Consider the following 27764-nt stretch of genomic DNA (forward strand, 5'->3'; position numbering starts at 1 on the left):
CCTTCTTAGATGAACCAAAACACACTAATAGCTGCTCAGACTTCCTCCACTGCGCAGACTTCTCCACATATAATTTAAGGGCTCTGACCAGGCAGAGCAGGTGAAGCCTCCCTTCTTCCGCCGTCACGTGAGGCGGAGGATGAAATGCCTGAAGAACCAAAGGCCTGACCACGTTCGATGGCACCTTGGGCACATAACCGGCCCTAGGGTGTAAGATGGCCTTCACTTCGCCAGGGGCAAACTCCAGGCAAGTCGGCGTAAGCGCCAAGGCCTGAAGGTCCCCCACCCTCCTCAGAGAAGTGATGGCTAAGAGAAAGGCCATCTTAAGGGTCAAGCTCTTTGGGTCTGCTGACTCTAGTGGCTCGAAGGGGGCCTCAGCCAATCCCTCGAGAACCACTGCCAGGTCCCAGGTTGGGACTCTCGGCCGAGCCGCAGGCCTCATCCTCCGAGCCCCACGGAGGAACCGTACAACCAACTGGTGCCTACCCAAAGGCCCATCACCCAACGGTGTGTGGAAAGCCCCAATGGCAGCCACGTACACCTTGAGTGTGGACGGGGTAAGCCCTGCAGAGAAACGATCTTGGAGGAACTCCAGCACTGAAGCCACTGGGCAGTTAACTGGGTCCACCTCACGCTCTCTACACCAAGTGGAAAACACATTCCACTTGAGGCTGTACAGTCTCCTTGTAGATGGAGCCCTGGAACTGAGTAAGGTCTCGATCACATCGGCCGGCAGGCCAGCCTCTAGGTATCTGGCCCCCTCAGGGGAGACCCAAAGGTTCCATAACTCGGGCCGGGGGTGAAATATCGTGCCCCCTGCCTGAGACAGGAGATCCCTCCTCAGAGGAATCTCCCAGGGTTGACCTGCCAGCAGAGATATGATGTCCGAGAACCAAACCCGAGTCGGCCAACGTGGCGCCACCAGAAGCAGGTTGGCGCCCTGTCGACGGACCCGCTCCAGGACTCCCGGGAGCAGAGCGATCGGGGGAAATGCATACAGACGTAGCCTCGGCCATGTCTGCACCATGGCATCCAGCCCCAGAGGGGCCGGATGCGTGAGAGAAAACCACAGTGGGAAGTGGGTCGTCTCTCGAGACGCGAATAAATCCACTTCCACTGGGCCAAACCTCTCGCACATGGCCTCCACCACCTCCGGGTGGAGTCGCCATTCCCCGGGCCTCAGCCCCTGCCTCGACAGGATGTCTGCTCCCTGATTTTGGACCCCCGGGACATACATTGCCCTGATGGACAACAGTTTCCCTTGGGCCCACAGGAGGATCTGATGCGCCAGTCTGCATAGAGGGCGCGATCTGAGACCCCCCTGCCGGTTGAGGTACGCTACGACAGACGTATTGTCTGTCCGTACCAGGACATGGTGACCGCCGAGGTCCGGGAGAAAGCTCCTGAGAGCTTTGTAGACCGCCATCATCTCCAGGCAATTTATGTGCCAGGAGGAATGACAGCCCTCCCAAGGGCCCCTCGCAAAGCGGCCGTCCATGACCGCACCCCAACCAGTGAGGGAGGCGTCTGTTGAAACGGATTTCCAGCAAAAGGACGCTCCCAACACTGGCCCCTGGGACAGAAACCAAGGTTCTTTCCATATGGCTAGGGAACGAAGGCAAACGCGCGTTACCCTGATCATGGTTTTCAGCCACCACTGTAGAGGTCTCATGTGCAGCAGGCCAAAAGGTATTACGTTGGACGCTGCTGCCATGTGACCCAGCACCCTCTGGAAGTGCCTGACAGTGATGCTGTGGCCTAGCCTTAATCCTGAGACCATCGCCCGCGTGGTTTCGACTCGTGCGGGGGCTAATTGTGCCCGCATCGAAGTCGAATCCCACACGACTCCCAGAAACGTAGTTCTCTGGGATGGCGTCAACACACTTTTCTTGGTGTTGAGTCTCAGCCCCAAGCACTTTATGTGGGCCAGAACGACATCTCGATGCCGAACCGCCATATCGTACGATTGGGCCAGAATGAGCCAATCATCGATATAATTCAGCACACGGATGCCCTGGAGTCTCATTGGAGCCAGAGCTGCATCCATGCACTTTGTGAATGTGCGTGGGGAAAGAGCTAGACCAAAGGGAAGCACTCGATATTGGTACGCCTCGCCCCCGAAAGCGAACCTCAAGAGCTTCCTGTGACACGGAAGGATGGATATATGGAAGTATGCGTCCTTCAGATCTATCGTGACGAACCAGTCCTCGGACTGGATCTGACTCACGATAGTAGGAATGGTGAGCATTTTGAACCTGAACCTCATCAGAGATCGGTTCAAATACCTCAGATCCAGAATAGGACGCAACCCTCCATCCTTCTTTGGAACTATGAAGTACCGGCTGTAGAACCCGGACTCCCTCTCTGGCGGGGGAACATACTCTATGGCCCCCTTTACCAGCAAGGATTCTACTTCCTGTTCCATAACCCGAACCCGCTCTGGTTCCACTACAGTCCATGTCACTCCACAGAATTTTGGTGGAGGGTGGCTGAACTGCAGTCTGTAACCTTTTTCTACAGTACGCAGGACCCACGTAGAAATACTCGGAAGGCGTTTCCACGCGCCGAGATAATCTACTAAGGGAACCAGCGGAACCTCTCGAGGCTGGCTTCGGGTATCAACCGAGCCTTGTCCCCAACCCCCTGAAGCGGCGAACCGGCAGGGAGCAGTTGGGGACAATTTTCGGTGTACGGACGTGTTAACTGCCCAGTCGCAAGTCCTCCCGGAGGCGGCTGGAGCAGTGAACGTCTGCGGGAAACCGATGTGGCCCGAAGCGTCTGTGACGGCGGGATTACCACATCGATTTCCCGAGAGCGCCGAGGCGGGGACAACCTCGGTTGTTCCTGCGCGGGGGGGACCGCTCTTTGAAGTCCAGCCGAAGCTAGGACTTCTTCCCAGCAGCCTTCCTAGCCTGAAGGACGTTTCTCAAATCGCCCATAGGTGCGGAAGCCTGCTGGTGCGAGCGCCGCCTCTGTTGCCAAGCTCCAGGAGGAGGGGCTCGAGAGGCGACGCTCTGCTTTTGCACCTGCCGGTGCGAGGAACTGGTGGACGGCTGAGGCTGCCCGCTGGAGGCAGCCTTCCCTTTGGAGCGACGAGGGAGATATTGGCGGAAAGCTGCTGACTGCTTCCTCGCCTCCTGGAATCTGTCGACGACGATATTAACGGCGTCGCCGAACAGACCAGAAGGCGAGATCTAGAAGGAAGGTTTTATCCTTCTCCTTCATCCCCGATAAATTCAGCCATAAATGTCTCTCCACAGTCACCATAGATGCCATAGAGCGGCCCACAGCGCGGGCCGTCTCCTTGGTGATGCGGAGAGACAAATCCGCAGCTTTCCGGAGCTCCAATATGTCCCCCGGAGAGGGACCCTCACCCTCGTCCAACTCCTTCAGGAGGTCGGCCTGGTAGGCTTGCAAGATGGAAAGGGTATGCAAGGAACTACCAGCCCGCCCAGCCGCCATATAGGCTCTGCCCACCAAGGCTGAGGTGTCCCTGCAGGGCTTGGTGGGCAGTACCGGGGCTTTCAGCGACGATGCCGACTCGGGAGAAAGATAGCCCGCGAGCGCATCTTCCACCCGCGGCATCGTCCCGTATCCGGCTTCACGCGCCCCCAGGACATTAGAATAGTCCAATACAGGGGGATTGGAAACGCGTGCCGAATACGGCTTTCTCCAAGACTTGCACAACTCGGCGAAAAAGGCAAACCCCGGCGAGGTGTTTGAGCCCGGCGTGAAAGGAATCGGTCATCCAGCCTGCTTGGTGGCTGGATTTCCTCATTTTCCTGTGGCCAATCTAATCTTAATTTGGCCACCGCACGGGTCAAAACCTCGACCAGTTCCTCTTGAGCAGGTGGGTGAAGTGGCGACTCATCTGGTGCTTCACCGCCCGCTTCGATGTCCACCTCATCTGGTTCCTCAGAACCAGAGAGAATGAACATCGGATTCTCCACCCCGGGGGAAGAAGCCGCAGCGCGGGCTTCCACACGGGGAGGGAGAATCTCGGAATCGTCAGACGAAGTTTGGGAAGGTGCCTCAGCAGTCCCAAACCTGTCTGATAGATCCCGCTGTGAGCCCCAGGATCTGCGACGCCGCTTTGCCTCAGCAACAGCGGGTCCAGAACCAGAGGGCTCACGAGGCTGGCCGGCCTCATCGAACACGGCCAGCCGAGAACGCAAGAGCCTGAGTGTGAGCCGCTCACAATGTTCACAGGCGGCTCCCTCGAGAGCCGCCTGAGCATGCTCCACACCCAGGCACTGAACACAAAGCGAGTGTGTGTCCGAGCCCGACATGTAGCGGGGACACGGGTGCACACACTGCTTGAAGTCCCTTGCCTTCTCAGTCGCCATCTCACACACTTTTTCACTCTCACAACGAACAACAATAAATAGACAGACAGATTTCACAAAGAGCGCTATGCTGAAGAGCGATAACTGCCATTACTATGCCTGGGCTATCCTTTATGTATCTTCCGGGTATGCCGTCATAGTTACGTCATGACGCAACACCAATCAGGATTGGCCTGATTTCATTCATACTTCAGACGCGCTGTTGCTTAGGGAGTGTCCCCAAATTCGTCGTTCCGATGCAGTGGGAGTTCCCTCGAAAGGGAACAGTTGTGCTGCTTAAAGGGGCTATATGCAACTTTTTCCCCAAAAATAAACGTAACAATAGCCTTTTTATTTTACCATTTATGACTCAAACATCTCCTGATGAGCATACTGACACCTTGTTCGCTCACAGTGGGTGCACCCATAAGCCTGTATCCTATTTTTCCTATTTTCTGGCGGGTCGTCTTTTCCCGCGCTGTCTGCGGATGTGACGCCACCACCGCTGCGAGAGCGAGCAGAAAATGAGAGCAGTTCTGTTTTTTGGCCACAGGTGTCAGTCGCGAGTTTAAATTTCAGAAAAACGCATATAGCCCCTTTAATATTTTCCTGGAAACCGTGATACATTTTTTCTGATTATTTGAGGACTAGAAAGTTTTTTTAAAAAAAGCATTTTTTTGTAATAGAGATATTTGGAACATTGTCTTTACTAAATCTTACTGACCTCAAACGTTTGAACTGTAGTGTATGATGGTATTGTTGTAAGCACTTAATAAATAACCGTGTGTACTCTTGCAATGTTTTAAATAAGAGACTTGAAATGCATGAAAACATTGAGGTTGATGATCTGTCAGGCTGAATTCAATCATGTGCTTACTACCTGCTGCTTTCAAATAAGGAATCCTTTTTATGCCCCACACCAGCCAAACAAGTCTGTTATCCATGTTTAGCCAAAAATTGTGAGCACATGTTTTAAAGCAATAATCTTGGATGTGTGGCTATATATACAGTGAGGAAAATAAGTATTTGAACACCCTGCTATTTTGCAAGTTCTCCCACTTAGAAATCATGGAGGGGTCTGAAATTGTCATCGTAGGTGCATGTCCACTGTGAGAGACATAATCTAAAAAAAAAAAAATTCCAGAAATCACAATGTATGATTTTTTTGCTATTTATTTGTATGATACAGCTGCAAATAAGTATTTGAACACCTGTCTATCAGCTAGAATTCTGACCCTCAAAGACCTGTTAGTCTGCCTTTAAAATGTCCACCTCCACTCCATTTATTATCCTAAATTAGATGCACCTGTTTGAGGTCGTTAGCTGCATAAAGACACCTGTCCACCCCATACAATCAGTAAGAATCCAACTACTAACATGACCAAGACCAAAGAGCTGTCCAAAGACACTAGAGACAAAATTGTACACCTCCACAAGGCTGGAAAGGGCTACGGGGAAATTGCCAAGCAGCTTGGTGAAAAAAGGTCCACTGTTGGAGCAATCATCAGAAAATGGAAGAAGCTAAACATGACTGTCAATCTCCCTCGGACTTGGGCTCCATGCAAGATCTCACCTCGTGGGGTCTCAATGATCCTAAGAAAGGTGAGAAATCAGCCCAGAACTACACGGGAGGAGCTGGTCAATGACCTGAAAAGAGCTGGGACCACCATTTCCAAGGTTACTGTTGGTAATACACTAAGACGTCATGGTTTGAAATCATGCATGGCATGGAAGGTTCCCCTGCTTAAACCAGCACATGTCCATGCCCGTCTTAAGTTTGCCAATGACCATTTGGATGATCCAGAGGAGTCATGGGAGAAAGTCATGTGGTCAGATGAGACCAAAATAGAACTTTTTGGTCATAATTCCACTAAACGTGTTTGGAGGAAGAAGAATGATGAGTACCGTCCCAAGAACACCATCCCTACTGTGAAGCATGGGGGTGGTAGCATCATGCTTTGGGGGTGTTCTTCTGCACATGGGACAGGGCGACTGCACTGTATTAAGGAGAGGATGACCGGGGCCATGTATTGCGGGATTTTGGGGAACAACCTCCTTCCCTCAGTTAGAGCATTGAAGATGGGTCGAGGCTGGGTCTTCCAACATGACAATGACCCGAAGCACACAGCCAGGATAACCAAGGAGTGGCTCTGTAAGAAGCATATCAAGGTTCTGGCGAGGCCTAGCCAGTCTCCAGACCTAAACCCAATAGAGAATCTTTGGAGGGAGCTCAAACTCGGTGTTTCTCAGCGATAGGCCAGAAACCTGACTGATCTAGAGAAGATCTGTGTGGAGGAGTGGGCCAAAATCCCTCCTGCAGTGTGTGCAAACCTGGTGAAAAACTACAGGAAACGTTTGACCTCTGTAATTGCAAACAAAGGCTGCTGTACCAAATATTAACATTGATTTTCTCAGGTGTTCAAATACTTATTTGCAGCTGTATCATACAAATAAATAGTTAAAAAATCATACATTGTGATTTCTGGATTATTTTTTTTTTTTGGATTATGTCTCTCACAGTGGACATGCACCTACGATGACAATTTCAGACCCCTCCATGATTTCTAAGTGGGAGAACTTGCAAAATAGTGTTCAAATACTTATTTTCCTCACTGTATATATATATATATATATATATATATATATATATATATAGCCCCTTTTTTCAGTAGATCAACTGTTCAGCAATAAAAAAAATCTCATACATAATGAACAAGAAACACAAAAGCCACAAAACAATAAAAAGGTATAGTGTTTTGAAAAGTCTGTGATAAAAGCCATGGGAATTCTGCCAAGGGATGCATGTTTAATAGAGTCTATTATTGTATGTATTTTTAATTGCAAGCTGTTTCATAACATCTGTCCGTTGACAGCTCTTTGTAGGTATTCAGTCTAAAATAATGTCTGTAACATTGCTGCAGCTGTTTTGGCACAGTCTGCAATAAACTTGGTGATTTTAAACATAATTTATTAACAGAGCATGTTCAGACAGATCATACAATAAAGAGTGTAGTGTGTACTGAAAATACCAAACTAATTTCCTTGACAACTTTGTTGTTTAATAAAGATTACACTTGGTGAGTTTTACTCTTGGAAGATGACATTTATTTGCATCACTGCGTCACAAACATTTTACAAAAGAAACAAGAACAGTATTTTACAAATAATAAAGGCAAATAAGGCCCATGCATTCAGTGTATTCAATATAACTTGCGAGAAAGGTGAAAAGCTACAGCCACTTTATGTCAGTAAAAAGTGCACCAGTTGCTGCTGTCGCTGGGAGTCAGTCCCCCTGTTATCAGGAGAATCAGGTCCACAAACCACCAAATGCCAAGGCCGCCCAGGGTAAGCAGCTTTCCCACCGCAGTCCCAGTGTGTCCGAGACAGAACCGATCGACGCCAAAACATCCCAGGAAAAATGAGTACAGTAGGGTGGTGATGAAGTAGTGTCCTGTGTATCTTAAATATCAAAGAGGAAAATCTTTTAATATCAATGACTTAAAGAAAAGAATTGCATTAACACAATTATGCATGTACTGAAAAGACTGTCCACAGTTAAATGTTTTATGCTTCGTATAAAGCTTGTGAATTGATAGCTCTATTTACTGATGGTCAGTTTGAGATACATTAGGCACATTTACTCTCAGTGAAAGGAATCCACAGTACCTCACTGCCCCCTTGTGGTAATTAAATAAAAAATTATGCAATGCTCACTTGTGAAGAACAGGAAACACTTTGTTTAACTGTAACTGGCTGTCATCTCATGTTAGTGATATTTCCTTTAAATAAATAAATAGTGATATGACGCTTTTGACTAATTCATTTCCCATTACCTTACTAGTCATTTGTGATTACTGGATAACAATTTAAAAAAATCATTTTGATTCAGACCAGTTTGCTAATGAAGCAGACTATTTTGGTGATTTATTAAAAAGAACTTACTCAAAAGAACACTTTGCATACAAAACAAGCATTTCTATGGCTAGCAAACAAGTTTTACTCAACAAAAGACTAGATGATGAAATATTTTACAGCTATATCCAGTATAAATATTTCTATGATTTTGTTTTTTAAAGTTTATAATTATGTCCATGATTTTATTATATTAAATATTTTGTGAAACCAGGTGAGACACAGGCCCACGACCGTTCTAAAGTATCCAGATAGAAATTTGTTACCCATTCACATCACAATGGTTTGCAACTCTAAAAGTTGCCCCGTATATCATCACCTTAAAGCAGGGGTGGGCAATTAATTTTCCCAAGGGGCCACATGAGAGACAGGAGCAGTTGTAGAGGGCCGGACCAATTGAATTCAGTAAATAAATACTTTGAAGTTCATGCCTTGTTAAAAACTCTACATTCTGAATATATATTTTTTAATGTTAGCTTACATATTTAAGGTCTAAATGCAAAGCTTCTTGAAAGCTGTCCTACATGATCGTGAACCCATTTGAGTGATGGTGCATACAGTTTCTGTAAAAAAAATAAAATAAAAGCAGTGCGGTTGTATTGCATGCACCTAATTACACCTATATGTGTTTGACTTTTAATTTACCAATTACAGGGCTCAACGCTGAGGATTTTTTTCTATTGACTCTGTGTTTTGATGTTTTAAACATAAAATGTTTGAAGTTATTTCAAATGAAAAGATACTTTAAATGTGAAATTAAAACCGCCAGTATGTGGCAGCATGTCACTGTTAATGAGTGAGTCAGTGAGATTCAACTGATTCGTTCAAATGGCTGTTTCATTCAAAAACGTTAATTACCTCACGTGGGCCGGACAAGGATAGCCAGAGGGCCGGATGTGGCCCGCGGGCCGTGCAATGCCCAGGTCTGCCTTAATGGAACACTCAAGACAAGAGTGTTTTTTTTTTCCAACAGTTGAGTTTTACCGTTTTCAAATCCATTCAGCTGATCTCCGGGTCTGGCGGTAGCACTTTAAGCATAGCTTAGCATAGATCATTGAATCTGATTGGACCGTTAGCATCTCACTCAAAAATGACCAACGACTTTCAATATTTTTCCTATTTAAAACTTGACTCTTCTGTAGTTACATCGTATACTAAGACCGACGGAAAATGAAAAGTTGCGATTTTCTAGACCAATATGGCTAGGAACTATTCTCTCATTCCTGCATAGTAATCATGGAACTTTGCTGGCGTACCATGGGGGCAGCGGTACAATGATATTACAAATAGGGCTGGGCAATATGACGAAATATATCGTCTGGACGATCGAAAATGTCTATCATTTTATATAAGGCTCTATCGTTTACGCCACGATAAGGCGTTTACGGCAGAATTTTACGTCAAGATGCACCTCACGCCACGGCATGCCCATGCACGCTGCAATACATAAACAAACATGGAGGAAGACGGTAGTAGACGCGGTTCAGACCAGGGTAATTCTCAACAAGATGACCAGCCAACCCAAACCGAGGAGCTTGTACCTAAAAGAGGGGTGACTTCTATTGCATGGACGTGGTTTGGATATAGGAAGACCGACTTACACCAGACAACAGTTGTTTGTAAAGTTTGCCGGCTCCCAGTGCCAACAACGGATTCCAACACTACTAATTCATTTTATCACCTGCGCAAGAATCACGAAAAAGAATACAGAGAGAGTAAACGAGCAAAAACTGCAAAAGCAGTGTCGAGTGGTGGCATAAGCGCTCAAAACAAACTCCAGACACAAACGCTGCAACAGGCTTTTACGCGTGGCACAGACACCATATAGCCATAGCTCCTGCAGATGGAAGGAGATCACTTCTGCTGTTGCCAAGCATATCTGCAAAGATATGGTTCCAATCTACACGGTCGAGAAACGCGGGTTTTGTGAGTTGGTGCAAACACTCGATCTGAGATACGAAATGCCCAGCCGAAAACACATTACTAAAGTTGTGTTACCTGATTTATATGATGCATGTCGGGCCAAAGTGGAGGCTTTACCAACAGTCTTGCTTGAAAAAAAGGTTCTAAATAAAATAAAAATTTAGTCCATACTACCTTTATTTGTTTTGTATATCATTTCAAACTGCATTTCCACATTGCAATTTTGTATAGACTATTCATAAACTGAATTAACAGAAAAATTGCTATATCGTTATGTATATCGTTATCGGGATATCAAATGAGCTATATCGGGATATGAAATTTTGGCCATATCGCCCAGCCCTAATTACAAAGTGTGAAAATAGTCCCCAGCACGCTCTCTGTGCGAGCAGGTTGTAACGTTGGTTACGTTGACGGTAGTTAGCCTATTTTCAGGTGCTGTGTAATATCATTGCCTGTTGCACCCATGGTACACCAGCAAAGTTCCTTGATTATTACGCAGGAATGAGAGTTTAACTCTAGGGGAGTTGGAAAATGAGCCTATTTTCAAAAAAAAGTGGAGTGTTCCTTTAAGTGCAAATAGGCCATTTTGTTGGCAAAAGCTATTTACTCTAACTCTGCCCACGATTTAAGGTTAATGACAAGAAAAAGGCATAAGGCAGCATCCAATTTATTATTTTTTAATTATATAGACAAAATATGTTGTCATTATTATTGCATTTATTGCTCTTATAATGTACTACAATACACTGAGTTGCAAACACTGCAGTTTCTGCCACAATTTGCACTAAAGTATGAATAGCATGTAACACCTTTTATGCTTAGTGCAAAAAGAAAATGCTGCTATTTTCATTTTCCAGATTTCCAGAAAGTCCACGAACTGGAGCCCTGCTATATTGGGTTTCACTTACTTGATGCATGGCTCATTGCCTCTGAGAAACTCCCGTGGTCCAGCGCACTCTATGCCGTCCAGTGCCGTGCATAATACCTGGGTATGGTTCACATCTTTGTACACTTGACCGCCAAACTGTAAAATGTAAATTGTATGCTTTTAGCTTGGCTACACATACATAAACATCAGCTGGAATGGATTTCATTATATATATAGCCTATTAAAAAGCAAGAGTTGTCAAGGCTCTGAACTGCAGATCAACATATCTTTCCAATAAAAATGTACTTGCCTTTACACATCCATAGCCCAGTTCCTGAAAGGCAGAAACATTTCCTCCGTGATCGACTGGATCTTGGCAGAATATGAATTCCTGTGGTCTAAATGAAATAGCACAAATGATCTTCATATAGTAGACTATACCAGCTCCTACTGAACTGCAAGTCGTTGTTGTTGTTTACACAAAACAGGCCGCGTGCTTCAGAAAGGTGAAGTGTACTTACAGGTATCTACAGAGGACGACAGGTGATGGAGGGCTATACTCGTACTGCTCCGTGTGATTTGATGTTTCAGTAGGTAACGTTATAACACTCTCCGTCACACTTTCTTCTCCTGGTTGTTCGTTGAACACTGTTTTGCTGGTCGTTACTCTGTTTCCGGGTGGATCAGTTGAGTTTTGCGAGTGAATCCCGTCCAGACACTGTAAAAGCAGCACTGTAAAGAGCAACAAGAACTGTCCGCATAATAAAATGTAGTTGACTGAAATCTGCGGCATGATTTCTGAACAGCAGTTGAGCTGAACGGCTAACTGATCTTTCAGCTAATAAACGAGACAGCAGCTACCTAGCGGTGATTTTGCCAGTCGACATATTACCGGCGGTATTATTTAATAATAGTCGACTGACTTATGTACCGTATTGTGACCGAATATGTACCATATTATACTGCAACTAGGAAATACAAGCCAAAACTGAGCTGTACAGTAGACAAAATAGGCGGCGCATTGTGATGACGCTATTTTGTGTGGCGTTACGTCATTTCATGTTCATTTTTAGTATTATTTATATCAAGAAATACATCGATATACTATAAATAAATAGTGTTTTGCTGCTAAATACTTAGTTACTAAACATATGTCGGTGTAAATTTCAACATCATTTTTGTGGCAAATAGGAAACAATTCCTTTGAGATTAGCATGTCAGACCTTTTTTTAAAGAAATGTTTATTTTACTTGACTGGGTAGATTTATTTAGAAAAAAAAAGTATATATTTAGAAATGTAATCTTAATGTATCACTAAAGTTGTTAAGTATAAAAAATACCCCCTGCTTCCACCCTGCGCTGAGTGAACCTTTTTAATGCAGTAGCCCAGCAGATCTCGTGTCATCACACGGGTTACGGATGACCTCTTGTGGTGAAATTAAGATAGAGGTGCATTTGGGGGGAGGTGCTTTTTTTTGCACTTTTGAAAACTAAGGTTTGACATTTTCTTAAACTATAAATGAAAGTTGTTAATGTAAGATTATTACGTATTTATATACAATTTATATAAAAACAAAGTGTATGGACATAGCATCAATCTTAAATAAAGAATTATATTGCTAAGACTGTGATACATTGCATAAAGTAAAAATATGCTTAAGTGCTACAGTTGTTAAAATAAATAAATAAATGTAATAATCTAAGTGGTTTAAAACTAAAGTAGGCTTGCTATAGTGCAGTTACAACAATAATAAGTAAAGCAAATAAAGGGGAAAAGACAGAAAAATTGGTATGAAATTTATTTAATAGTTGCTCTGCAACTTCATATATTTTATGCATTTTCCACACATTTCCACAGCAGATAAACACTAAAGAATAAATAGTATATATTATTATTAATCCAGACCTTCAGTTGATACATACCATAGACTTATAATGCACATAATTACAACTTGCTGAGTTTTTTTTTTCCTGTACATACATCTCTAGAGATCCCGACATGTTATGTTTTGACCCTTATTAGGTTTTGATCTAAACTCAGTTGATCCAGGAGTTGTAATACCAGTATGCTCATTTGTATCAGTTTCACCATATGGTATAAATACTGAGGTTTGTGGCATTTTTCGGCCATGTACCCACATTGGTACAGGGTAGGGTCTGCATCGGGATCGGTAGCTAACGTTGAGAAAAGGGGGGCATTGAACCTGGTATGATATCGAAGAGGAGGTTGCAGCAGATGTAGCCATGTAACTCTGTGGATAAGACAAGACACTTCCATGCGCCGAGACAAGCACACCCTGTGAAAATCAGATCAAATATATATTGTATATACTTTACATTTTTAAGTTATAATTTTCATGCAAGTTAAAGGCTATAAAACAACACAACATATTTTATTTAGCATGCCTTGTGTCTTTATATATATATATATATATATATATATATATATATATATATATATATATATATATATATATATATATGTATTATTATTTTAAAATAGTTTAAAATTATTTTTTATTTCTAGTGATATTCAACCAAATATTAGGCTTACATCATGAATTATGGACCTACCTGAGAGGTCGTTCTGTGCTGCTGAAAGTTAGGGGGTAAATCTGGCATGTCAGTAAGTCTTTGTTGTGAGGTTGAGACTGAAGTGCTGTAACTTTGACCCTCCCCTTCATTTGACCTTCTTGATAACCAAGGACCAGTTGCTTCAGATGCCAAAAGTGGAAGTGGTCCAACATAGTTAAACGGACATAAATTTGACAAGACCTGTGCCGGCACACGCAGCGAATTAATTAGGCCTGGAGTGGGGATGTAATAGGGCAGAGCAAGCAAACCCTTCTGAGAAACATCAGTCGCATCAACTGCAAACTTGGATTTTTCAGCATGTTTTTTATCAAAGGGTAAATGTTCAGTACCCTTCTCCTCACCATGCTTTTCCTTGTTGTTGACCTCTATGTTCCAATCTCCCCGTATCTTCTCTTTTAAATGGTCCTTGGACTCTTGCACTGTTGTAGAGATTTCTCTGGAATTTTGCTCATCTTGAGAAATTGACTGATTTTCATCTTCGTTGCTTTCCTTCTCATCCCCATATCCATCAATGTCGCTCTCATTCATATCTGTAGAAAACATATCTAATAAGTGTGTGTTTATGAGAATACCAATAATATTAATAAAAAAAAATAGATTTTTTATATCTATCTATCTATATATATATAGTCGTGGTCAAAAGTTTACAGAGTCTGCAAAATGTTAATTATTTTAATAAAATATGATGCCGGAGGTGAAAAGTTTTGAACAGGATGAAGATGCGTCAATTTTTCTTATTTTGTTTAAAGATAATATTTTTTAATTTCAGAAGATATTTACATGCTTCCCAGAAGACAAAATACGTACAATTTACCCTGATCTTCAAATTCAAAAAGATTTCACCCCCCGCATTGTTTCCTTTTGAGCATCAGTGAATGTTTGCAGCTTTTGTAATAGTTGTGTTTGAGTCGCTGGATCTCAAAATCATGAAGTCACTGCTGGAAAGGGTTCAAATATGGAGAATTTTTCTGAAGAACGTTGGGCAGTTTAACTGCTCAGGACAAACAAAGGACTCAAGAACAACCATCACAAAACAAAAAAACAGCCGTGGATCATCCAGGTAACAACACACAGTGTTAAGAATCAATATGTAAACTTTTGAATGCGGTCATTTTTATAAATTCAACTATTTCTTTGTCTTGTGGACTATATGTAAACATCTTTTATGTATATCTTATTATAGTAACATTATAGGACAGTAAAAATAACATGCATTTGTATGATTTGTTAAAATTGTTAAAACAAAATTAATAATTAACATATAACTAATATATATATATATATATATATATATATATATATATATATATATATATATATATATATATATATATATATATATATATATATATATGATATAGCGTAAATTAAATTCCAAACGAATACCTGTTGAAGTTGATGTAACAACATTAGTTTCTTGAATTAAATAATTTGATGTACTTTGGTCAAAAGACGAGTCGTCTGCGAACAAATTGGCTTTTTTCCCTTCCACATCGCAATTCTGATGCAACATCTGTTTCCTAAGTATTGAAAAATAATCATGTCAGTGAATATTAAAATGAATCTTTTTAGGCAGTTCTGTTCATATATGTCCACATTGAAAATATGAGATTTCTAACACCTGGAAATAAAGAGAAAGTTTCTGAGAATTAAAAAAAACACAAATGGAATAAAAAAGAAAAATTCTGCACTAGTCAAATAATAGCCTACGTAATGTGAACTTCTTTGTTTCAAATGTCAAAAATCCTTTGTTATATCATTCTCAAATCATGCTGGAGAACATAATCATCAAGTTTTACACAAAGTTGTGTTCATACAGTAGGCTACCGGTCATTAAAGCGAAAAGGGGCAGATCAAATGTTCCGAAATTATGGATTATTCAGATGAACTTTTCACTTCAATATAGGCTGATATTATAATTTGTTCTGAAAAATAAATGAAAATGCAAAATAAAGGCATTTTAGATTTATAATTTATAGAAAAAAAATAGCCTACCTTTTCTCTCGTCTCCCATTTCCTGTATCGCGGAATCCCTTGGCAAATGGATTATTATCGATTTTCAGCTGAGTTATCTGTAAAGGTAAGGTCAACGTGTTAATGAAGATATCAAATTACTTGTTTACAACTTTTTTAGGATAATATGTGGTTTCTTGGATAAAACTTTTGAATCAATCCTGTCACCTTTTCGTTTTGGTATGCAGTCACAGCGATAAATTCAGTCTCAGGAAACACGTATGTTTTGAATGTGCTGTAGGGAAGTTTGAGGATGTCGTTGGCTCGAACGACATGAAACCTCGGCTGATATTTGTGCATGGAGTTTAAAATTGTCTGCAAAACAAAATCATATCCCTTTTCATATGAATTAGGCCTATGTTTAAGACATTTTAAAACATTTCTGTTCGGATTTCACCGAATCTTTTCACACAGAATTAAACAAAAAATAACTTTAATGAGCTGTTTGATAGGCTACACGCAACTTGTTGAATGTAGGCTACATAGCGCATTTGCCTTTTACTTGCTTGGTGACAGAGAAAATGAGGGTGATATAGGCTATACAATAAAATTCTAATTCATAAATTAGAGCATATGCTACATAGGCTATATGGCCTATTCAAAATACTCACAAATCCATGTTTGTCAGATATATTGTTCGTCAGTTTGAGTTTATGAAAAGTCACAGCTTTGGACATCCATTGCTCCCCGGTAGCAGGACTGTCTGGGTGGATGTACATTCGTTTGGGCATTTCTGGATCGGCCTTTCCAGCCACCATCCAACGGGAGTTGTGAAACTTGTATCTGAAGTCATCAGCCGCGACTATATCCATCAGAAGGATGTACCTCGCCTTCCTGTCAAAGCCGCTGCAGCGCACTTTAAAAGCTGGAAACATGCGCCTCAAAGACGCAAAAGACACGTTTCACTTGTCGTTTACACTCATGTTCTAAGAAATTTTTGTTATCTAATTTTCAAATATGTAAAACGTTATTTCTGGATATTCTCTGAACGTTCGAAATGACCATGTTTTATAAAACATTTTAAAGAAACATTTTAACATTATGGCATAGTTTCATCTTTGAAAATTCTGAAATATAGTCAAAAAACACTTGATGAACGTCCAACTAAAACGTTCAGGGGAAAACAAAATATTGTTTTATAGTAACGGTTTGAGAACATTAGCCTATTGAAGGCCAGATAACTTTTGACGAACATTCTATTAGCAATTACTGTGAGAATGTTTGTGCATAACTTTGAAAGAACCTTGGCAGAACGTTAGTCAAAGTTCTGAGGACGTCCCTTGTTAGCTAGGCAAATGTCCAATTCAGAATAGGCTAGTGACACCACAATAAGTACATTGTTTACACATGAATAGCTGAGATCGTCAAGCTGCTTTTTCAAAAGACACTGTGAGTCTAATCGTTTTAAATGATTTCTTACCTTCCAGACTTTGTTATGACCATCTCCGTGCCGCTTTTGTGAAACTGCCCCCACAGTTCCTTGCCTTCCAGGTGAACCACAGGGTCATCCTCAGGTGCCAGTCCGAGGTCTCTCGTCTCCACAGAGAGGTGCGCGGGAGAAGCGGCTTCTTTGAGTGCCAAACGAATAGAGTTATGGAGAACGTTCTCAAACTGCTGTTTCCCGTATCCAACAGGAAAAAACTGTGACTGCTGTCCAAGCATCGAACTAACAGAGAAGTCAGCGGAACTGGCCGGTCTAAAGTGGTGATACGCCATTCTCTCAACTTGGATTCACTCCATCCCCACTACTCCTCTCTGAAATCATGCTAGTTTCAGTGTGTCAGAAGTTGTACCGACTGTTTGTCAAAATTAATCTCGCGTTTTTGAATGAGTCATCCATTCATGCTTTCATTTCTTTGTCCTGTTGAGAGAAAATCCCAACTGAAGAGACAGTAAAGGTTGTTTTATGGGGTCTCGTGCGCACAGATGAACCCTTGGGGACCTTATGCCAGATCTCCAGACACATGGTGGTTTCTGGTCGGGACGGGTCAGTCAGGGGGTTCTGATTGGCTCCGCGGACACATGCAAACCAGTTGTGCTTCATAAGGGCGTGGCAAATCGATTTTTATAAAGAATCAACTGCAACAAAGTGATTTGATACAAATGGAGCATCAGCTGTCCAGATTTTAGTGCTGCTCATGTTAGTGAATAAAGTGAAGAAAGAATGTAGGGCATGGAAGGGAGCTAGTTGTCAAGGTTGATTCAAAAGTACAATTGCTCAGATCAGGTGTAGCTATGTTTTCTCTGCCAGGGATTTTGTATACTCTAAATACATGAACAAAAATTCCCTTATAAACACAATAAAACCACACTGAAATAGATTCAGATTAGAAAGTTATAGGCATATATCTGACATTGATACATTATTCATACTTATTTGCCAAAACAAAGATTTCATATTTTGTGTCATTGTGTAGGCCTTTTTGTTTAATAAAAAAATGTTGCTGCCTTAAATATTTAAGTACAATCAACTTAAATTACATTAAACTGTCTTATAGTTGAATCTTGTAAAAAGTTTAGCTTAACTTGTTTTGATGAGGTAAAGCAATGTAAAAAGTGTTTGTCAACTTATTGATTATGTATATATTTTTTACGATGGGGGTTGGTGTACTGTATATTGTAAATTCTGACATCAAAATCTCCCTTATTTTTATTAGTTACAGTAGTCGGCACACACTGAAATATTCAGGCTGTAGTCAATATTGTATTTACATTTATACAATTACAATTCGTTTGATATTTCGTTATGTTTGTGCTATTTTGTTTCATAATCCATAATGTGTTATTTTGTTTATCAGTTGTTTTACTGTTTACATTTTTCTGAAAATCCTAAAACGGGTTGTTAAATGGGAAGTTCCACTATGACTGTCTTAACCCCAAGCTATGCAGGAATTGTGCCATTTGGAAATAGGCCTTGAGAAATATTCACTGTCGTTATTCTGACATTATTTTATGTTATACATTAACTGTTGTCATGCTATAATGACAGTACTGTCTGGATAACAAACAGCAGTACATATAAACAATATTGCCCTAACTGATGCTTTTTTAGGACTCTCACATTAAATTACCCTCCCACTCACCTCCCACAAGACCACCCATAATCAATCAAACATCTGTAATCTATGCAAAAGCATCTAACAGCACAACCGCAAAATACATGAGTCCAACATGAGAAAGCTGTTCAATCTCTCATATTTTACATATTTCTCATAGTGAAGCACAACTGTAATATAACACAATTTTGGGGGGTGCCCTTAAATATGTCCCGTCTTTTCTTGCTCCCAGACTCTGTCCCATAAGATAATGCTGTGACATGAAGGGGAAGTGACTGAGGAATCAACTGATGTATGCTTTTGATTGTCCAGGCTGGATTAGGCAGTGTATTCAGTTACACATTTTTATTGCAGAAGAGTTTTGGCTACACATTCCATAAAGACTCAGAAATGACCAGCAGGACACAAGCCTCATGAAACCATCAGTTGTGTAACTTTGTGTTTAACACAAACAATTTTTCTTCTTTGCCATGTTCCCAATCATATATTCTAAACCACTCATTCTAGTCATTTGGATATCAAGCTCTGATGTTTTGAAGGCTGTGGCCAGACTATATTTTGACAGTCCATGTAATGGGGAAGTCCCATTGCGGGTTTTTTAATGAGGATCTATTTCTGTTTCTGCATCCTCAAGGCATCAGCACTCTAGCAGTTTTTTTTTTCTCAGGGAGAGGCACTAAGAATATTATAATTTCACTAACTGGTGTCACTTTTGTGTTTGTTTTTTTGCATTAATGTATACAGTGTAAAAAATACCTGATGGCACATAGCTTCAGTATCAGGACAGTGTTGAGTTTTATGTCATAAACGTTTAAATAAAGAGACCCTTGTGCCAAAAGCAGGTATTGTTATTATCCATTGTAATTTTTTTCATGCTATAGACTGCTGTTATTAAATTTTATGATTTAAATTGTTCTATCTATCATAAACAGAACATTAAAAGTTCGTCGTTTTTTAGTAAGATAAAAAAAAAACATTCAAAAGAACTCTGCTCACCAGAGCTGTATTTATTTGATAAAAAATACAGTAATATTGTGAAATATTATTAAAATAACTTTTCTATATTTATTCCTGCGATGGCAAAACTGAATTTTCAGCAGCCATTACTCCAGTCTTCAGTGTCACATGATCCTTCAGAAATCAATCTATGTTGGTTTTATACCTGATTTGAATGTTGATACATTTTTAGGATCCTTTGATGAATACAAAATTATATATGTTCATGATTAAAAAAAACAGCTGCTGTATTGACTAAGGGTGGTGAAAACTCTCCTCACAGAGATACAGCTTTATTTCGAACATTGCCTACATTCTGAAGCATGTAAATTATTTCACGCCCTGCTTCTGTAATGGGTAAATCTGAAAATTTATGACAACGCTCTGCTATGACAGCTTTATGTCCTGTGTTCAGCTGCGCTGCCATGGTGGCTGCGAGTACAGAGAAAGATCCACACACCGGATTATGAGAGATATGCCATCTGCGGCCATCCACTACTGGTGACCCAATCTTTATTGGGCAAGGGGCAACCCTGGCTGTCAATCATCCCTACTTCAAAGGGAGAGCAGGCAGAGATCTGTGGGAGGGAGAGAGAGCTGATGCCAGTCTGATATTTGTGAGAACACTAACAGGCATTGTGTGTAACTTAACACCAAGGATAAATAGTGGCTTTAAACTGTTCCACCAGTTAGTACTGACCATTATGGTGTGGCTGGTTGGGAAGTTTTGTTCTAAACAGGACGTTTTGTTTGTAATGTTAGTTGAAATTATAATATACAATTTTTACCTTTGCATAAGCATTGTGCTATCTTTTAATTGTTTATTTTTAAATCTCTATTTCATTCATGCAAGGTTTTTTTTGTTTTTTGTAGTAGCCTATAAGAAGTTATTAACAGCATTACATTCAGCTCACAATTCACAAATCTGTTGCTAAAGACACAACCTTGGGTTGAAGGACTTCAATAAACCATTACAACCGTAAAAGCATAAAAGTGATTCATTTTGCAGATGTCCACATGAAGGGATTGCATTTTGTGAATATATCTATGAGGAAAAATAAAGGAAAACACTATCACCGAATGTCAGTAATTGGAGTTACTTCCCTCCAGCAATGAGTAGCCATCTCTCAAACACCTCAGCTGTTTATTTAGAGGGGCTGTGATGAATAGTCGGCCGCTAACAGACTGGTGTGACTGGACATGTTTGGACTGTGGAGGTGGGAGGAATGTAGTTAAACAGTGGCACTGAGAAGGTGTGAGGAGAGAGAGAGAGTGGTTGCAACAGAGCAGATGTTCAGAGCACGTCATGCTGTCAAATTGATGGTGCTGCTTAGAAACAAATACAGGACAGGCAGGATTTTTTTCCCCACCTAATTTTTTAATGATCCACATTCAAGATTAAGTAAACAGCCGAAATCAGCACATCTCTTCAGACAGGCTTTCTGGGAACAGGTCCAGCAGCAGATGAATGAGCACTGAGGGAAATGAAAGTAAATGACTGATTGTTCAGTGAGTCTGCAGTATAGTCATCCGTCTGATTCAGTTTACATTTAATGAAGAACATCACTTCCTGAAATATTGTTTCTTAATAGAAAAACACACTACCATTCAAAAATATGGGGTCAGTAAGATTTTCTTTAAGAAATTAATACTTTTATTCAGTATGGAAGCATTAGATTCATTAAAAGTGACATACATTTACAATATAACAAACAATCAACTTTATATTTCAACTTTCTATTCATCAAAGAATCCTGGGGAAAAAAGTATCACGGTTTCTACTTAAACTGCCGTTCAGTCTCTTAATGTCTGACACTTGCCTACACCAGATGTAATAATAAACATTATAAGTGAATCTCAAGGCATGTGTTGGGGTAACAGCTTAGGACCCAGACCAAGAGTCAGGAGTTAGATTAATTGAAGAAAAATTTACTGAAGAATAGTTTGCAGTTCCATCAGCGGAAGCCAGCGTCAAGTCTCACAAGGAGTTATAGGCCGACAAAAAAAAAAAAAAGACAAATCCATATTTAATCCCTGGAAGCCGGGCTAAATGAGCAATCCCTGTTACTGCATTCCGGTCGAGTTGGAGGTGTGTGATGCCTCTAAAATCCAAACACACGACAACATGTTCTAAAATCAAGTGTTTTTGCGAAACAACACACATTACCTAGCCTGGATGCCAGCCGAACTTAGCCCCGCCCACAACATTTTTACTTGGGCAGTTCGGTCTGGAATTGATCGGTAGAGAAGTAATTATGCCCGAACAGAAACTGTTCGGACCAATGAAATTGTCAGGGCGGGCTTTAGACGATGATGGACAGATGATCAACATTAACGTAATCATCCACGTCATCAAAAGCCGCTTGGGTTGAATTTGTTCTAATCCTAAACGGAGAACTTGTTCGTATATGCATTCACCTTTACTATTTCTCTCAGAAATGATGATCGTGTTGGTAAGTACTCTGTGTATCCTTAAATTCTTTTTTTACAACACCGGCAAAGATCGTTTACACTCATCTTTTTCTTCTAACGTTAGGCTACTTATTCTAGCATGCGTGCAGACAGGGTTGCCAAGTTTTTACAACAAAACCCGCCCAATTGCTAACGTTCCTCAAAACTAGCCAAAAACAAGCCCAATAGCTTTCCAGGGGGGGTTCTCCAGGAAAAAAAGGCATTTGGGGGGTAAAATATGTGTTATTTTGGAAGGGCTGGTAGCTAAAAATCGCATTCCTGGGTTTGTATATCACATAATTGGGGTCGCTTCAACCCGCGGACATGGCAACACAGTGCAGTTGAGTTCTGTTGACATTTGACAACTAACCTTATGCGTCGCTCCGTTGCTCTGATTGGTTGTAGGTCTATCCAATTGAGGTCTTTCCTGGTTCGGTTGAAACACGCCCCATAATCACAGCCCAACGGAGCAGTATCAGACTCATATTCTGACTAGAATTGAGTATGACGACGTCAGGCTACACACCACCAGGACCGACCCTCAAATACAAACTTTAGAAAATATAAAGGAAGAGACAATCATTGGTCCCCTTGATATAAGCAAAATCATAACTGGAAAGAATAATTAAAGTCATAATAATTATATAGGAGGATGAATATTGATTGAGGCTTTGATTATAAATTGAATTAGGATATATACAATTATATTGAAGCGGTAGTGGATTTCAGAATCCACCTTTCACATGGGACTCCACATGGGACTGCCTCGTTGAGGCATGGACTCTATTAGACCCCTGAAGGTGTGCTGTGGTATCACTGGCACCAAGATGTTAGCAACAGATCCTTTAAGTCCTGTAAGTCGTGAGGTGGGGTCTCCATGGATCGGACTTGTTTGTTCAGCACACCCCACAGATGCTCGATTGGATTGAGATCTGGAGAATTTGGAGGCCAAGTCAACACCTCAAACCCTTTGTTGTGCTCATGAAATGTCTTTCATGGCCTTTGAAGTCTGAGTCCTTCTAAGTGTTCCATGAAAGGGTGTACAAAGCATCACACTGCCTCCGCCGGCTTGCCTTCTTCCCATAGTGCATCCTGGTGCCATGTGTTCCCCAGGTAAGCGGTGCACACGCATCCGGCCATCCACGTGATGTAAAAAAAAAACATGATTCATTAGACCAGGCCACCTTCAGAACACCCCACAAGAGTTGCAGTTTTAAAGATGCTCTGACCCAGTCGTCTAGCCATCACAATTTGGCCCTTGTCAAACTCGCTCAAATCCTTACGCTTGCCCATTCATCCTGCTTCTAACACATCACCTTTGAGGACAAAATGTTCACTTGCTGCCTAATATATCCCACCCATTTACCAGTGCTGTGATGATATCAGTGTTATTCACTTCACCTGGTCTTAATGTTATGCCTGATCGGTGTATATTGCAATAGAAAATAATTATTTTAAATTGTAAGAATATTTCACAACATTATTTTTTACTGTATTTCTGATTAGATAAATGCAGCGTTGGCGAGCATAAGAGACTTCTTTCAAAAACATTACAATTTCTTACCAACATCAAACTTTTGAATGATAGTATAAAGGTAAATAAATAAATATTTAGTAGGAAATCAGAGAGTTTGAATCACTCAACACATTTTAAGTTCATTGCTAATATTGTTAAATGATACCTGCATTTGAAAAGGCTAAATGTTTGTCCTTCTACTTTTTTGTAGATTCTTATTAAATTGAATACATTTTTGTCACATAGATCTTTGATGGTTCAAGTTCTTATTCCCACATTTTAAAGAATAAAAGAAATCTGTTTGGAAATAAATGAGACCTGAGTGTCGTCTCAGCAGAGCAGGTGAAAGCTTTTTATTTATTTATTTATTATCATTTTAGATCATTTCATTGTCCTTGTCTTCACACAACAAAAAAAGACACACAATAACAAAATCTGTCCTGAAGGTTCTGTGAATTTTCTGAGAAATGCTTCATAGAAACATAGCCTATTTGAATAATTGTTTGGCACATTGTTCAAGGCGATGAGAAAAACATCTTATGTGTTTGTACTTGACAAAGAAAGAAATCAATTTCATTGCACATCTGCACTTGGAGAATCAAATACAACTTTCTTACACAGATATTGATCGATGTCAGGAGGTCAATGATAACTGGCAGGGTTGAATGTGCTTTGATTCAGATGAAGGTCAGTACTCAAGAACCATTGAAACTATTTGAATACTGGCTTTGCTCTGTGTGGCAACCACAATATGCCTCAATTGTGCACAAATATATCATCACTATAGTTCTGCTGAAATCTTATGTCTGTATTTTTGTTTATTTTTTATGTATGCAAATTAAGTTCTTTGCTGAACACTCATTGGCTTTTAAAAATATAGCTTCTGTCATGTCATGATTATAAATAAAACTGACGTGAAATCAAAAAGATTTAATGGGAGTGCCTCTGTAGAACTGATCAGGGAACATTGTGGAAGTATTTTTAAAAATCTAAATGTTTGGAATTTCTTCTGGGAAAACTGGCCCCGAATCTGCTCTTTGGGGGCCATTGTGAGGCTCAGGGGATATGCAACTAATGCCATGAACACCCACACCAAAAAGACAGTATTGATGTTTTTAAGCAGTGAAAACCTACTCTGGTAGATTAGGAAAGGTCTGCCAGGCTCAGTAAACCTGTGATTAAAAGCTGTAGTAGTCCTTAGAGTATTAAACATGAATCTGGGTAATGAACACAGAGGGAAGGGGTAAATAAGGGAAGCTTTTCGGTAAATTAAATTAGATGGAAACATTTGTTTACTTTGGAGGTCTTACAGTCCCCATCTGATATTTAGGTATTTGAATGTATATTTCTTTAGATTACAAAGATTATCAAGACTTTTGTTTTTAATTAAATTCAGATATTTGTCAGTGAAAATATTTCAATAAATCATATAGCTTAAAAGTATGTACTGTGTCCAAAGAGATTATTGTAGTAAGCAGTTATAGCATTAAGCTTTTTTTACGGGTAAAGTTACGTCAGTAAAGGTTTTTACTAGTTCTGGGATGGACAATCAAAAGAAAGGTTTGCACAGCATCTGAATGTCTGAATCAATAGGCAGCTAAACATATACACTTTTATAGCACACTCTTAAATGACTTCATGAATTGAAGGTAGGGTAGCCAATTTCGGAGCGGCTAGCAATAGCAAGTTAGCTTTGAAAGCATGAGATCCAACCCTCCTTTCAGTGTGTCTCCAAAGCCAAGCCTCCTCCAAAAGACATGAAGAGTCTGCAAAACGTCGCAAGAGACTGTGTTAAATGTCTCAAAGCACATAACATTACAATAATAATGAATGTAAACAACTTACAGAGCTCTGACTTGTACCACCTGATTGCTGATTCATTTTGGTGTTGATTGTGTTGACATAGAAACTGAGAGTCTTAGGACATGAACAGCTCTGTCATTATAGTTACGATATTGCATTGAGACATTGTTTTGGTTGAGAAGGAACTGTAAAAGGTGGCTACTTTTCGCTTGCAGTGCCCAAATGAAAGGCTGCATCGTTTGAAGGACTCAGACTTCAAAGGCCATGAAAGGCATTTCATGAGCATTGTTAAATGGGACAGTATAGCCTACAGTGGATTGTTTTTGTCACCTAGCAACTGTGACAGTACTTATGTTTAAAGAGGTAATTCGGCAATTTCTTTTTTTTTTTTAATCCTTTCCTCACTGGCGTGCATTGAACTCTGGGGGTAGGCAAGGCCACGAAGGATCCATCTGTTCATTTAATGGGAAATGAAAAGGATGCATTTAAAGGGCACATTTGAGAGAGCCTTCGAATTGGGACAGCCTTCGTCGTGCCGCAGTGACACAATCTGCCTTGGATTGCTCCCTTCGAAGGATGCAGCGATTGCAGCCTCTGAATTGGGACGCAGCATACAACTCTGCATAGCCTGACGGAACGCACTGATGACATGTGATGTCTGTACGAGAATGGTGCACATGGGTATGGAAATACTTATGTTGACTATGAGACTTCCAGAGAAGATATAGGCCTATGGACATTTTTTCATATTTAGACCACTACTTTTACTGATTGCTATCAGGATGTGAAGAGAGTTTCAACCAGTATAACAAAACTGGTTTATGAAAAACATTGCCTACCCTACCTTTAAAACTCTTTGTAAAAGCTTTTGGTCAATATATATTCTACCTGCAAGGAAATTCCTTTAATTCCAACAAATATGCCTGTGAGATAAATGTTTTATATAAATATTTTAAATTTCGGCTTTTATTATGCGCAATAATAATGTTGATTGTATTTTTGGGATTTAATGCATACTGAATAGAAGATTTTATGCAGTCTAAAAGTTTCTTCAGAGGAGACCTTGAAGCTTTCTTTGATTTCCATATGTCATCCATTTCTTAATAAGATAATAGTTCTAATGTGTGAAAATTGATTCCCTTCCCGTTGCCTCATGTATTTTTCTTTCTATTTCTGTTTCCTTCAGCCAAGTGATTTACTCCCTTTATATTAAAATGCCTGGATTGATTTTGCAATGCAATAAAGCCAATAAAACTATGTTTATTTAAGCTTTGCAAGGGCTTTGGTGTGTTTATTTGCCAAAGTGTATGGGTCAGGACAAAGTACACTGTGAAAGGAAAATCAAAAAGCAGAAAGGGATAAGCTAAACTAGCTAAACGTTTTATTAGAAATGTTCATATGTGTTTGTTTTATTTTTACCCGACAGACAGATAGATAGATAGATAGATAGATAGATAGATAGATAGATAGATAGATAGATAGATAGATAGATAGATAGATAGATAGATAGATAGATAGATAGATAGATAGATAGATAGATAGATAGATAGATAGATAGATAGATAGATAGATAGATAGATAGATAGAGATAGATAGATAGATAGATAGATAGATAGATAGATAGATAGATAGATAGATAGATAGATAGATAGATAGATAGATAGATAGATAGATAGATAGATAGATAGATAGATAGATAGATAGATAGATAGATAGATAGATAGATAGATAGATAGATAGATAGATAGATAGATAGATAGATAGATAGATAGATAGATAGATAGATAGATAGATAGATAGATATTGTAGTGTTCAGAAGCACATGGCACAAAGGTTCTCTGGTCTAAGTTTGACCACAGTATAAGATCTAAGAGCTTGAGAAATGTTTGGAATTTATCAAGTCTGCCTGTGAATCTGTCATCAAACCTACAATTGTTTCCCAGCCGTTCACTCTAGTTTCAGTCCCTGTTCAGCAGTGGCTTTTCTTCCACTGGACCCATTGTTGACTTTGAAATGGCTATAAGAATTTGTGGGGAAAAAATTGTAAGGCTCTACAATGAACATACATGCTTTGACAAACATTGAAAAGATTGTTGTGCCTTTTTTGGAAACATGACTTTGGTGCAAGGTAATCCAGTCAGATGACTCAAAGATGATTTCAAAGATGAATTTTTATGTAAAATAACAAAATAATTACAAAATCTTTTAGTCTTTTAATCTATTTTAAGAACCTTATTAAAAGTCTAAAAGTCATGATGACCTCGCCCATTTGCCGCAGTTTGGAGAAGAAAAGCTATTGTGGT

General features: G+C 40.4%; 2 protein-coding genes across 3 annotated transcripts; both read right to left on the reverse strand.

The window, feature by feature from the left end:
- Positions 1 to 7403: 7403 nt before the first annotated feature.
- Positions 7404 to 12074, reverse strand: tm2d2 (TM2 domain containing 2). Its single transcript, XM_079814349.1, has 4 exons — positions 11553 to 12074; positions 11342 to 11429; positions 11072 to 11187; positions 7404 to 7784 (listed from the first exon to the last, which is right to left on the reverse strand). The coding sequence occupies exons 1-4, from the start codon at positions 11822 to 11824 to the stop codon at positions 7571 to 7573; spliced, it is 690 nt and encodes a 229-aa protein (XP_079670475.1). The 5' UTR covers positions 11825 to 12074; the 3' UTR covers positions 7404 to 7570.
- Positions 12075 to 12815: 741 nt separating this feature from the next.
- tbx3b (T-box transcription factor 3b) lies at positions 12816 to 17584 on the reverse strand. 2 transcript variants are annotated; one of them, XM_079814487.1, is made up of 7 exons: positions 17060 to 17583; positions 16251 to 16518; positions 15808 to 15954; positions 15622 to 15698; positions 15067 to 15146; positions 13606 to 14156; positions 12816 to 13328 (listed from the first exon to the last, which is right to left on the reverse strand). In XM_079814487.1, exons 1-7 carry the CDS (start codon positions 17353 to 17355, stop codon positions 13017 to 13019), a joined length of 1731 nt encoding a protein of 576 aa, XP_079670613.1. In that variant the 5' UTR covers positions 17356 to 17583; the 3' UTR covers positions 12816 to 13016. The 2 variants fall into 2 exon arrangements, with proteins under 2 accessions (XP_079670613.1, XP_079670612.1); XM_079814486.1 differs by having other exon boundaries at positions 12820 to 13328; positions 15013 to 15146; positions 17060 to 17584.
- Between the last annotated feature and the right edge of the window lie 10180 nt (positions 17585 to 27764).

Source organism: Gobio gobio (assembly GCF_949357685.1).
Source record: "Gobio gobio genome assembly, chromosome: 4".
Taxonomy (NCBI): Eukaryota; Metazoa; Chordata; class Actinopteri; order Cypriniformes; family Gobionidae; genus Gobio; species Gobio gobio.